This window comes from Anolis sagrei, chromosome 2 (genome assembly GCF_037176765.1).
Source record: "Anolis sagrei isolate rAnoSag1 chromosome 2, rAnoSag1.mat, whole genome shotgun sequence".
Classification (NCBI taxonomy): Eukaryota; Metazoa; Chordata; class Lepidosauria; order Squamata; family Dactyloidae; genus Anolis; species Anolis sagrei.
The window spans coordinates 190,964,846-190,978,200 of record NC_090022.1 but is presented as its reverse complement, the minus strand read 5'-3'; the positions used below and the strand labels follow the sequence as shown (position 1 = coordinate 190,978,200).

Below are 13,355 nucleotides of genomic sequence, written 5' to 3'. Positions count from 1 at the left end.
TTTTCTGGACAAAGCTTTGGTTAGAAGTTGCTAACAAAACAAAAACCCAAACTAGACCTATTGTCTCTTAACAACGTGCCTTCTTACCTGTATATGAAGTCACGTCAACCTGTGCCATGCCATAACCATTTTGCAGGGGAAAGACTGTAAGCTTTCCAGTTTGGTGTAATTTAAAGCCAGTACTTAAAAGCAACAAAAGCCAGTTCTCTCACTTTTTAAAAATATTTCTTGAAAATGTACAGTGATTTGGCTTAATCCATAAATATTTCCTTTGTCTCTCTGAAACTGTTCCATTTTTTCCCTTATCCAGATAATTGCTGTGTACATGCATATGAACTATTTTTCTATCTCACTCTCCTATAAGGCCAATGAAGTGAACATTATTCCTTCCCAAACAGTAGCCTTATTAAGTAAATGACTCTACAGTATAGCTGTGCCTTAAGATCTTGGCCAGGACCATAAATCTATAAATGCTGAGACTCACATTTCTAGTGTAGTCTGATGTGGTTTGGCTTTACATTCATGTGATCTTCATTTGTTCAAATTGGTGGTATTAAATCCATATACACTGCATTGAACAAATGAAACTTACATACCTAATGATTTATAAAGTTCTTGTTGATTTAATGATTCTACTTAAGATGGGACTATTAGTTAGATTTTAGGTCTTTCAAACAGTAAAACTAAGAATAATATCAGAAGCAGAGTCAGAATTAGATACGTTAACCACATATCGGCCATTCTGTTATTTTTGTAAAAGTTAAAGGGGCTTCTGGTATTCCTTGCTTCATCATGTTAAAGGGAAAGCCTGAGGCTTATTACCCATGCGCCTTATCCAGGTTAAATTTGAGGTTAAGTTTTTCAAAAGAAGATAATAATGCTTACCCAGTTATATAACCCCAAACTAATTACATCGCCAAATGAACGTTGGCATTCGAGCCACCTCATTGCCTGGAAACACACATTTGGATACCACCTTGATCTTTAGATCATTTTCAGGCGTGCACAGAGTTGTGCAACTTTTGTATTGGAAAAACACTCGCGGCGAATCAACCCTCAACTTAAGTAGCTGCAGGCTGCATAGCAGAGTTACTTGCCTGGCATCACCCACGTGGTCCTTAGTGACAAATGACTATTTCTGCCTTTTTTCCTCTTTCCTTGCCAGGCCTCTCATTCCAAACCCCACCTTAACCATAAAATGTTCCTTCTGCCCAATATCCCCATGCGCGCACACACAAAAGTGGGGGGAAATCCCCAGTCATATGATGAAACGTTCCCTTGTGACTGGTCCATGCTCTATTTATTAAAGGTTGCTGGTATCTTGACAAAAGGAAGATTATTGTTGATTATAATTTCCTTTTCCAGGGTACTATGCTTTCTAGTTGTATTAAAAGCTCTTTCAGAATAATGTTTTCTTGTTGCTCCTAGCAAAGAAAAGGTGGCAGAAAAATAGTGTTTTTTAAAAATATTCTTAGGTCTCCTCTGTTTTGTTAATGCCCTAGGTTTGTGAAGATGAGGGAAACATTCCATTAATGCAGTTTAAGCATTACAGAGTCAACATTACAGCTATAATTATTAAGGACCTCATCACATTGATGAGATCCCCCATGCCGATCTGCCAGTCTCCGGGACAAATTGGATGTGCAGCAGGACAATCCCGGTACCCTGCACCCTGCCTGGCCGGCAGCACCATTTCTCTATGGAAGCAGCACTACATAGCTTGTCCACAAAGTCACCCTGTTTTTCCAAATGGACCATGGGAAGACTTCCATGTTGACAGTGCAGCATCCTACCATAATTCTGACCCAGTTGAGCAATGGAGCCCCGCTGGAAGTGAGACTACGTCGTGTGATGTGCAGCATGGGGCTCCATTGCTCAACTGGGGGCAAAAGCATCCTCTTACTTGTGAGTAAGCCCCACTATAAGCCTACATAGGCAGTCCCCGAGTTATAAACAGGTTCTGTAGGTTTGTTCTTAAGTTGAATTTGTTTGTAAGTCAGAACAGGTACATTTTAAGTGTAATTCCAGCCACACACACATGCTTTTGGATATCATAGGGAAGAATGCTGGTTTTGCTGTCTGTGTCCCTGTTTAGATGATTTCACTTTCTGTCCCTGTGATAACTGGATTTTGAAGAAAAAAATGGCTTGCTGTGGAAACAAGGATGGGTGATAAAGCTTCAGTGGAGACCCCTTTTCCCCAAGATAACTCTTTCAGGAGTGAATTTTCCTTCCAAGGTCTAGATTTCTCTCAACTACAAGTCATTTGTAAGTTGGATCTTTGTAACTTGGACATTTCACTTATGCATTTCACTTAAGTATTTCAAATGATATTTGTTGAAAATGCATCTTCAAACACACATTGGTTTACTATGCTAATTTTAGGAGTAAATTTTGGTTGGTTTTTTTTCCGCTCCCTTCCCCAGATGTTGGCAAGGACAAACGGGTGGTCAGTAAGAGAAATGTAAATAGATTTATGCAGTTAAATTCTGGGAACTGTGTTTGAAAAAAAAATCAGGCCACTCTAGCACAGCTGTTCAAAGCTACCGTTTGTAGAGCAGATGTGGGACAGCAGACTAGTTTATAATACAAATGTGCTTAACCCATGAGCCCAGTCAGTGAGTTGCCCTATCTTCATTATGGGCAATACACAGCAAGCACTTTTCTCTAAGATATTAAAAATCCTAAGCCCAAACTGCTCTCCTACCCAGGTTTGCATGATCATACTTTCCAGCATTGTTATTAAACCCTATAAATGCTTACAGCAGGCCAACTATATGATGAAAATGGGAAACCTGTGGCCCTGCAGATGTTGTTGTCCATTTCTCATTGATCTCTATCTACATGGCCCTTGGGGAGGAATTATAGGAATAGTGATTCATCAATATCTGAAAGGTCAAAGAGATCTCACTCTCATTGTATAGATAAGGAGGTGGTACATACATATCAACACCCCCGTAGTGCTATCAAATGCCTTACATCAGAGCAGAAACTTTGCTTGAGGTTTGACAAATCTCACATTTTCAAGAGTAAATACACAAAAACGTAACCTAGATTTGTGTGTGTATAATAAACCACCTTGCCTGCATTTGAGATCAGAACTACTACTGCCTGGGTCAATCTTTTACTTTTTAAAAAGCGGCAAGTAAAGGGAACTACTTCATCCATTAAGGATTGACCATATATAAAGTTGTTAAACTGAATTACGGTTTAAACAGATTGCTGATTAGTAGTAGTAGTAGTAGTAGAAGAAGAAACTGCTATCATCATCATTATTCTCGTTTCTTTTCTTTTTTTTTTGTTCCAAATCTGAATGTGACCTTTTATCTATGCAACTTGTTTTCTGTGTATGTTACCATATATAGCGTGCATAGCTTCTGCACACCTTTCATTTTTACTGGCTCCCCTCTTCCAGCTACTTCTAAGGTGCTAAAAATAGATTTCTTGGTTACTTTGGACTTAACTCAAGCTTAATTAGAGTTTCCATATCTTGAGTAATGGCATTGTAAAATGAAGTGGGATATAAAATAAAACAGGTTTTATGGTTGTGATTTCAGATTAACACCTACTGGATGGCCTTGAGCAAATCAACTTTTCTCAGTTTCCTATCTGCAAAGTGTATCAGGCCTTCAAGGGGCGGAGGATGGGGGGGGGGGGGTTGTTGAAATCAAATGAGATCAAGATAGTGAAATTTTATAAGCAACGGTCACTTGATAACAGGGTTCAATAAAGTACAAATGTGTGAGGCTGGATCTACACTGCTATATAATCCAATATCTGATCCAATACTTCTTTGAATTGGGTTATATGAGTGTACACTGCCATACAATCCCGTTCAAAGCAGATTATCTAGGGTCAGAAACTTGATTATATGGTAGTGTAGATGGGGCCTGAGGCTCCCGAGGTTTTGGTTTTCTTTTTGGGTTGGCCCCAACCATGGAGGATTCTGGTGCATTCCTGCTTCTGGAAGTACCTTTTTGATACGTTTCATGAGTGAACTGACCTGTTAGCAGAAGTTAAACCAGAAGTGGTCTTCAAGCTGTTTTAGGACTTTTTGGTTTTAGTTTTCAGTAGTCCAGACAGACCCCAAAGGGCCCTGAACCCTTTGCCATAGTTGTCCACCTCTGAGCTAAAGGATTCCTCCCCCCTTGCTTTGCTCCTCCATACCCTACATATCTGTGAAAATCTAGAATAGGAATAAATAAATCTAAAGCCATAGTTTTTTCACCAAATATTAAAGATTTGCTAAATGATGTTGTAACTGTCTTAAAAGAATCTCAAGAATAATTGTTTACAGACCTAGAATCATAGAATCATAGAATCAAAGAGTTGGAAGAGACCTCATGGGCCATCCAGTCCAACCCCCTGCCAAGAAGCAGGAATATTGCATTCAAATCACCCCTGACAAATGGCCATCCAGCCTCTGCTTAAAAGCTTCCACCACACTCCGGGGCAGAGAGTTCCACTGCTGAACGGCTCTCACAGTCAGGAAGTTCTTCCTAATGTTCAGATGGAATCTCCTCTCTTGTAGTTTGAAGCCATTGTTCCGCGTCCTAGTCTCCAAGGAAGCAGAAAACAAGCTTGCTCCCTCATCCCTGTGGCTTCCTCTCACATATTTATACATGGCTATCATATCTCCTCTCAGCCTTCTCTTCTTCAGGCTAAACATGCCCAGTTCCCTAAGCCGCTCCTCATAGGGCTTGTTCTCCAGACCCTTGATCATTTTAGTCGCCCTCCTCTGGACACATTCCAGCTTGTCAATATCTCTCTTGAATTGTGATGCCCAGAATTGGACACAATATTCCAGATGTGGTCTAACCAAAGCAGAATAGAGGGGTAGCATTACTTCCTTAGATCTAGACACTATGCTCCTATTGATGCAGGCCAAAATCCCATTGGCTTTTTTTGCTGCCACATCACATTGTTGGCTCATGTTTAACTTGTTGTCCACGAGGACTCCAAGATCTTTTTCACACATACTGCTCTCGAGCCAGGCGTCCCCCATTCTGTATCTTTGCATTTCTTTTTTTCTGCCAAAGTGGAGTATCTTGCATTTGTCACTGTTGAACTTCATTTTGTTAGTTTTGGCCCATCTCTCTAATCTGTCAAGATCGTTTTGAATTCTGCTCCTGTCCTCTGGACTATTGGCTATCCCTCCCAATTTGGTGTCATCTGCAAACTTGATGATCATGCCTTCTGTTTGAAAAGCCACATCAATGAAGACCTAACAGACATCTGGGTTTTTTTCTTAAACATTTCAAGCATTGATGAAAGCATTCTCTCTTTACAGCATTATGCAATCACTGCCACAATTTAGTGTATATACATACAACCCCATCAGCACTGGAACTGTTTATCCTAGTTTTTAAATCCCCTTTTCTTGAACTTCAAGCCAACTTTAAACCATTTGAGTTCATTGTCTTTTAAGTTGGAAAAATGGATATTCAAAGGGTAGAGATGCAGCATATAAAAATGGCTCTTCCAGTGTTGTGTTGGGACAGAGTTCAGAAAAGTCACTTTTTTGGCCCTCAAAATGCGTAAATCTGCAATCTTTTTTTAAAAAAATCAGGCTGCCTCAACTATTCTTGAAATGAAGGTTTAAAAAAAGTCTGAGCTCTGAATTGGCAGGAATATACAGAGCTCCTGCACCTTGAATATTAAAGTTGGGGAGGAAGAATGAAATTAAAATATCGGAAGTGTTTTTGGATATATGTACAATTCAAAGTGCTGGCTTTAGCCTATAAAGCCCTAAGCGGTTCTGGCCCAGCTTACCTGTCTGAACATATCTCCCTCTATGAATTACCTTGGGGATTAAGATTGTCGGGGAGCCCCTGCTCTCGATCTTGCCTTCTTCGCAAGACACAGGGCCTTCTCAGTGGTGGCCTCTCAGCTGTGGAACTCCCTCCCCACTTACATTAGATCAGCCCCCTTCTTCCTGATCTTCTGAAGGAAAGTGAAAACCTGGCTTTAGAATCAAGCATTCAGAGAATAGTTGTAATGCAATAATATATATAGAATATGTGCAGTAACTATTGGAACGACCCTGGACTGCGATTATGGACGGTGTGCTTTTAATACTGAATGTAATGTTTTTAAATATGCATTAATTTTAATTTTAATGTTTATTGGAATTGTATGTTGCTTTAAGGCATTGAACAATTGCCTATATGTAAGCTGCCTTGATTCTTCTTTGGAGTTGAGAAAGGCGGGTTATAAATAGGGTAAAGAAATATAATCAACGGGGGTAGGAAAATAGAGTAGAGGATATGTTATTGGAGGAGAAGCAGGCATGGAAGTAGCCACAAACCTAGCGACACATTTTAGATGTACAAATAAGACAAGCAAGCTAGCTACCTGATCAAAGAATTTATCTTTTACAGGTTTTATAAAAATTGCACACATTTATTTATTTTATTTACTTTAGTAAACTCTATGCCTGTTTCTTTAAAAAAAAATCAGAGTAGTGATTTAAGCATGTAACAGATCTAGACTTTTACTAGGTGTGCAGTTAAGTGCTTGTGTTTAGTGCTTGGATTTAATGGGAATTCAGTGAATACGGAATGTTTTATGGGTGTCGTGGCACATCGGGTGTGGCACCTATTTCTCAGCTTCTGTTTCACTTCGTTCAGACACAGTGCTGTGTGCACACGACAGCATTATGCAAGTTCCCCATAATGAATACCTCTGAGTCAGAGAAACAGAAATCCTATCTCTTTGGTAAACAACCTGCTGACCAGCACATGGGCAAATCTTTAGAGTCTTCTATGAAATAAATTCACATGTATCACAGCTCTCTAAAACAAGATGAGTCTCCTGCCCTTTCACACACTGCCCTTTCTCTTGAATTGTCCTGCTTAGAGCAATTTGTGAGATACACTGGTCTCAGATCTAGAGTTTTACTGGACTTTTTTGCTGTGGTGCAATAAATCCAAGAGGAGAATTAAGGCAAGATTGTTTGAAAATGGGGTTGAATAAGGGCTTGATGAAAGAGGGAAGTTCTTCTCTATAAATCACACAATTGGGATTAACTGTGCCAGTGTAGTTCATCCCAATGTTGTGAATTCATAGAGATCATGAAGAACTACAGTTAGTTCAGGTAATCAACCTGTGTTTGTACACTTTGCTGCTACTCACAGCCTTAGGAATTTTAAAATAGGATTTAGTAATATTCCTGCATCATGCCTTCTATGTGTGCTTCTGTGAGTCTCCTAGTGGAGAGAAAAAATGGGGAAGGAGGAGGAAAAGCAGGAAGAGAAGTAGTAGTGATCTTGATTGCTGTGTGCTAATCTATCTCTTTGGTGTATCAAATAATAATAATAATAATAATAATAATAATAATAATCCATTAATTTTGGAACGAGGAAAGGGATTGGTTTTCATGGCATTTACCAGCTGGACCTAAATGCCTAAAGTGCTCTTCTCCCACCAACCTTACTCAACTCTGCTCCTCAAGTTGCAAAAGTCTGGCCCCAGATGTTATAATATGAACTTCACCTAAGCTTCAAATGTCTTGGTGTTTTGTTTTGTTTTTAATTAATTGGGAGATTTTATTCCTTGGGACCTGAGGTTTCCCGAGTCCGGGATTCTGTTCTCAAGCCAGGCCAATGACAATAAGCGACCCTATCAAAGGACATGATAAATATAATACACTCATATTTGTGTTCTCTAGCAACTAACATTTCTAACAGTAAAGGGAATAGTAGACATCGGGAGACCCTATTGGTTTCTCTTTCTCATGATGGTGATCTCCAATGCTTTACAAAAAATTGTGTCAGCCAGGATGCTGTCAATTCTGTATCATCATGTTTGGAAACAGCCTGATAATCCAAACAATGTTATGTTCGTCCTCATAGCAGCTTATAGGTTACCGTTAGTTTTTTTTCACTAGTCAGAGGAGCAGTATGGATTCCTTCTTGACAATTAATTGCCTCCTAAGATAAATTGCAGTAAGCATAGGAGCAAGCTGGCTGCCAAACGCCATTCAATCCCACACATGCCGTATCTTTTTTTCCCCCTCTGACTGTTAATGACCTTTCTGACTTTTTTTTTTTTAGCATGCAGGGTGCTTTATAATCTTTATCTCATTGTTCATCACATCTGTGTTGTAGGTCATTTCACCCCCATTTCCTTGTACATAAAACGATTGCTCAAGGCTACTAATGGTAGAGTTCAGATATGAACTCCAGTTTCCAAAGTTCCAAGTCCAGGACGTCTTTTATTTATTTATTTTGCTATGTGGGTTCCTGCCACGCTGTCGATTTTGTCTTAGAACATCTTTGGATGTAAATTAGGCTCATTATTTTCCATATTTGGCGGAGGGGGGATTATGAAGTAATATCTGAGTGCTACTCCTCAAAAGTACAAAAAATGAGAAATATTGTAGCCAAATGCTTTGGATATGTAGGAGTTCATTTCTGTGCCATCATGCACCATACTTTGGGAGCATTGCGGCAACGCCCCAAATCCTCTAGCCTACATGTTCAGTGAATTCATTACATGGAGCATTCTTTGAGCTGTGATACAAATACACAATTTCTGAGTTCTTAAACAGACTGTAAACATTTTATAGACATACTTTATATCCTTTTTGCATAATCAGGGGGCCAGTATATTTAGAATTTTGAACATTTATGTCACAAGAAGGTTCCTAATGATCTGAAACATGTAGAGGTATAATTTCTATTGCTAGCACTTTTGAGGATATTATTCCTCTCTTTGTTTCCTTTCTTCCATTTTTGATTGTTCATGGGCTACTCCACTTCATGAGAGATTAATGAACTATCCAAAACAAAATAACATGCATGATGGTCACATTATCATTATGATTTAATGGAATTCCTTGGAAAATGGTTAGTCTGGCTAGGAGTTTCTGTGAGATGTAGTCCAAAAGAGTGACATATCCCAGCCTCTTCCTGTATTTCTCTGGCTTGATCTACATGCATATTGGTGATATATTATGTTTACTGTTATTTTTGTTTTAATTTTCTGGTTACTGCTTTTGTCTGTGCTGGCCAAAGGTATGCCTAGCAGTGTCTTAATGCAAGACATCTGTGTAGACATCTGCGCAACAGCCCCTCTTTGCGCAACCTTGTGGGAACACTTCGGCCAGAAGTGTCTCATGACATTCCCTGCTTTGAGACTCTCTTGTGTAGTTGTTTACTTGTCAAACACCAACATATTTCATACTGTCATTTCTGAATTTTCCACAAGGCATTCTAGTACCAAATTGTCCTTAGAAACCAGGTTCTGATGCTACAATACCAATGTGACAGCCGCACATCTGTAGTCATTCTAAATTAGTGGTTCTCAGCCTTCCTATTGCTGTGACCCCTTAATACAATTCCTCATGTTGTGGGGACCCCCAACCATTAAATTATTATTGTCTCTTCCTTATAACTGTAATTTTGCTACTATGTATTGTCGAAGGCTTTCATGGCTGAAATCACTGGGTTTTTGTAGGTTTTTTCGGGCTGTATGGCCATGTTCTAGAAGCATTCTCTCCTGACGTTTTGCCTGCACCTATGGCAAGTATCCTCAGAGGTAGTGAGGTGAGTGAGGTCACTACCTCTGAGGATGCTTGCCATAGATGCAGGCGAAACGTCAGGAAAGAATGCCTCTAGAACATGGCCATATAGCCCGAAAAAACCTACAACAGCCCAATTTTGCTACTGTTATGAATCCTAATGTAGATATCTGATATGCAGGATGTATTTTCATTCACTGGACCAAATTTGGCACAAATACCCAATACGCCCAAATTTGAATACTGGTAGGGTTTGCGGGGGTGGGGGCGGGATTGGTTTTCTCATTTGGGAGTTGTAGTTGCGAGTTTATAGTTAATGTACCTGGGATTTATAGTTAACCTACAATCAAAGAGCAGTCTGAACTCCACAAATGATGGAATTGAACCAAACTTGGCACACAGAACTCCCATGACCGACAGAAAACACTGGAAGGGTTTGGTGGGCATTGAGTCCTCTGTGGGGTGAGAAGGGCAGAATATAAATATTGTAAATAAATAAATAAATAAACATTGGCCTTGAGTTTTGGAGTTGTAGATCACCTATATCCAGAGAGCAAACAATGATAGACAATGATAGATCTGGACCAAACTTGGCATGGATACTCAATATGCCCAAATGTGAACACTGGTGGAATTTGGGGAAAATAGACCTTGACAGTAGGGAGTTGTAGTTGCTAGGCTTTATATTTCACCTACAATCAAAGAGCATTCTGAACCCCACCAACGATAGAATTGGGCCAAACTTCCCACATAGAACCCCCATGACCAACAGAAAAATACAATTGGCTTTCTGTTTTGTTATTGTTACAAATGAGTTGAAGTCTTTTGCGCTGGACCTGACTGGGTTATCTGTAGTTAAGAGGGGGGGGGGGGGGAAATGGCTTCATGTCCACAACAGGAACATGGAACCATCTCTTTAAATGTGTATCATATGACATTCACATGAATACCAATTGTAAGCAATTAACCTTATCTGAAATTCACACAGACTGAAGCCTAGCTACTAACTAGGAGTTCATTCATAGAAAAGCAGTGTTTCTCCTGCCTTTAGAGTACAGTGATAATCATTTCATGCCATTACAAATTGCAGCTTTTGAAGTTTGTTTGTTTTGTATGTCTTGCTCTAATTAATTCTGACAGTTTAAACTAACTGTTATCTATTCTGTCTCCCCATATGTCAACAGTTATTCTGACAGATGAAGAGGTCCAGAGGAAAAGAGAGATGATTATGAAAAGAAAGGAGGAGGAAGCCCTGAAAGAGAGCTTAAAGCCCAAACTGCTGGAGGAGCAACAGCGGATCATTGATATACTGCTTGAAGCCCATAAAAAAACCTATGATCCCACTTACTCTGATTTCAACCAATTTCGGGTAAGCCACTGTCCTTCTTACTCATTACAAATGTGAGTAGGAGGACATCTGGTGGTAAACTGAGTGAACAAGCAGCGATTACTATTTTTAATGCTTTTTGAGAAGCAGATTCTGGCAAAACTGTCTACTCTCCTTTGGCCATAAAGGGGGTTTAAACTGTTGTATGCCCCGAGCAGTAAGAAAATGTCTGAAAGCCAAGCCAATGTCCCCATGTTCATTAATAGGATCCAAGAACAGCCCATCTGTTAAAATACATTATCAGAAACCTTTTTTGTAGAATAAAGGTCTCGTGGCAACGGAACCCCACCTATTGAAAGTGCAGTCAGCCCTATTTTTTGTGGTAGTTCAGGATCAAGATCCCCATGAAAATGGAAATACAGGCTTGCTATTTAGGCATTTTTAGATCTTCCAGTTGAACCTGTAGGCCAGGGCTACTTAAACGTTTTTCACCTGGAAAATCTTTACATGACTCCAAGTATACCGGTATAAAAAGTTGGTATAAAAATCAAACGTTTATTGAAAACAAACCAGCATTTGCAAGGCTTGCAAAACAGGCTAATTTTCCTTTTTTGTAGAGAGCTTGGTAAGCTCCTGCTGTTAGTCCCAGCTTTGCCAACTTAGCCGTTCAAAAACATGCAAATGTGAGTAGATCAATAGGTACCACTTCTGCGGGAAGATAACAGCACTCCATGCAGTCATGTTGGCCACATGACCTTGGAGGCATCTATGGACAACGCCAGCTCTTCAGCTTAGAAAAGGAGATGAGCACCACCCCCCAGAGTCAGACACGACTAGACTTAATGTCAGGGGAAATCTTTACCTTTGCCTAGAATACAGCTGAAACATTTTCTGCATGCTGTTGCCATTGTGTGGATAGATGGTGTTCAGAAACCTTTTACTGTTGTCATTTTTTCTTGGCCCCAACAATGAGCTAAGTGGAGTCAAGACCCACAATTTAAGAGGCAGTGCTATGGTGAATTACCCTGAAGACTTAGAAAAATGCATAGAGAGGGAGCAGAGTTGGGATTCATTGATACAGTGGTTCTCATCCTGTGGGTCCCCAACTGTTAGGATTTCTGGGAGTTGAAGGCCAAAACATCTGGGGATGTTTTGGCCTTCAACAGTTGAGAACCAATGCAATAATATAATCCTCAAATAATTCAGATCCCCAAAAGCTTAAGCAGCAAATATAGGAGGATGACTGCATAATTCTGAATTCTATGGACAATTGAGATAATAGAACGGCCCCATTTATCCACCTGCTCTTTCCACCCTCTTCAGAGGTCCTCAGGTCTCTGAACACTTGTCTTCCTCAGTTCTGTGGAAAGAGGTGTGGTAAGGGGGAGAAAGTACTTGTGGCTGAGGCAACCACAAGTGTTTCCTGTCTTGTAGCAACCAGGGAAACAGTAGAGGAACTGGAGCTCAGCTGTGGGGTTGAGTGATGCATGCAAGAGTGAGGAAGAAGGGTGGGATGTGTCAAGAGCAGAAGTGGAGGAAAAGCAATGCCTGACTGACAACAGGACACACCATTATTATTATCATCATCATCATCATCATCATCATCATCATCATTCACTTTGGGGAGATGGTACTTGCTTCTCTTTCACCACTCCTTTATTCTTCTCTCCTGGTTTACTTTTCTGAGCAACACTAGTCTAGTTTCCACTGTAGAATGAGAACCTTCAGAACACCATACAGCTCCTAATGCCACCCAAAGCCTAACACATATGTGCTGAAATGAATGCCTTTATCTCCCTTGGATGGAAATTTCAATGTGTATATACAAATGACTCTCAGAACTTAAAATATATTTTCCTGTGGTCCTCTGGCTCATAATGTGCTTTCAGTGTCTTTCCTTAGATTAGTCTTTTATGTACTAATCTGGAGGTAAGGGTGTTAAGGCATTGCTATGTCAGAAATGTTTTGCTTTGGGGGCACTTTATTATTCTAGGAAATAGTCTATAGCACTGATCAAAGTGGAAAAAAGTAATCAAAGTGGAGCAAAGAAGTACCAGAAGGGAAAACAGAAGCAAAAGTTTGCAAAAGTACTTTGTGCTAATCTGAGCCAATTTTGACTGATCTTATTGGTAAAATCTCCAGATATTCCTGAGCCATCCTTTGCCTCTCAGCAAGAGGTTCCCATGAATGTACAGTTCAACGTATTGGGATATACGTTGAACTTAAGAGTGGGAGGCACTCAGACCTAATAGGAAATATAAACCAAAAAAATCATATATCCTTTTGTTTCAGCCTCCAGTCAGAGGTCGCAGAATGAAAAGTAGATCTTCCTCTATTATGACCCAAGGTTTCTCCTCTTCAGAAGACTCTTTGGATACCTTCAGCTCTTCTTCCCCAGGTAACATACAAAAGCACAAATAGCATTTATACCAAGGATTTTTGTACAAAAAACCCTGTGGGAGTGTGGAAAAGCCCTGTGGGAATCTTGATCAATAAATATGATCTT

At 39.9% G+C, this 13,355-nt stretch overlaps 1 protein-coding gene across 5 annotated transcripts in view; it reads left to right on the top strand.

The window, feature by feature from the left end:
• VDR (vitamin D receptor) overlaps nucleotides 1–13,355 on the top strand; it is a 100,172-nt gene that overhangs the window by 74,068 nt on the left and 12,749 nt on the right. For all 5 annotated transcript variants that reach the window (XR_010909288.1, XM_067464280.1, XM_067464278.1 and 2 more), the window contains 2 exons: nucleotides 10,707–10,891; nucleotides 13,142–13,247. Coding sequence is in view for 4 of the 5 variants with exons in the window: in XM_067464280.1 (XP_067320381.1) it covers nucleotides 10,707–10,891; nucleotides 13,142–13,247 (291 nt within the window). In the remaining variant the exon portion in view is untranslated. The remainder of the gene's footprint in view (nucleotides 1–10,706; nucleotides 10,892–13,141; nucleotides 13,248–13,355) is intronic.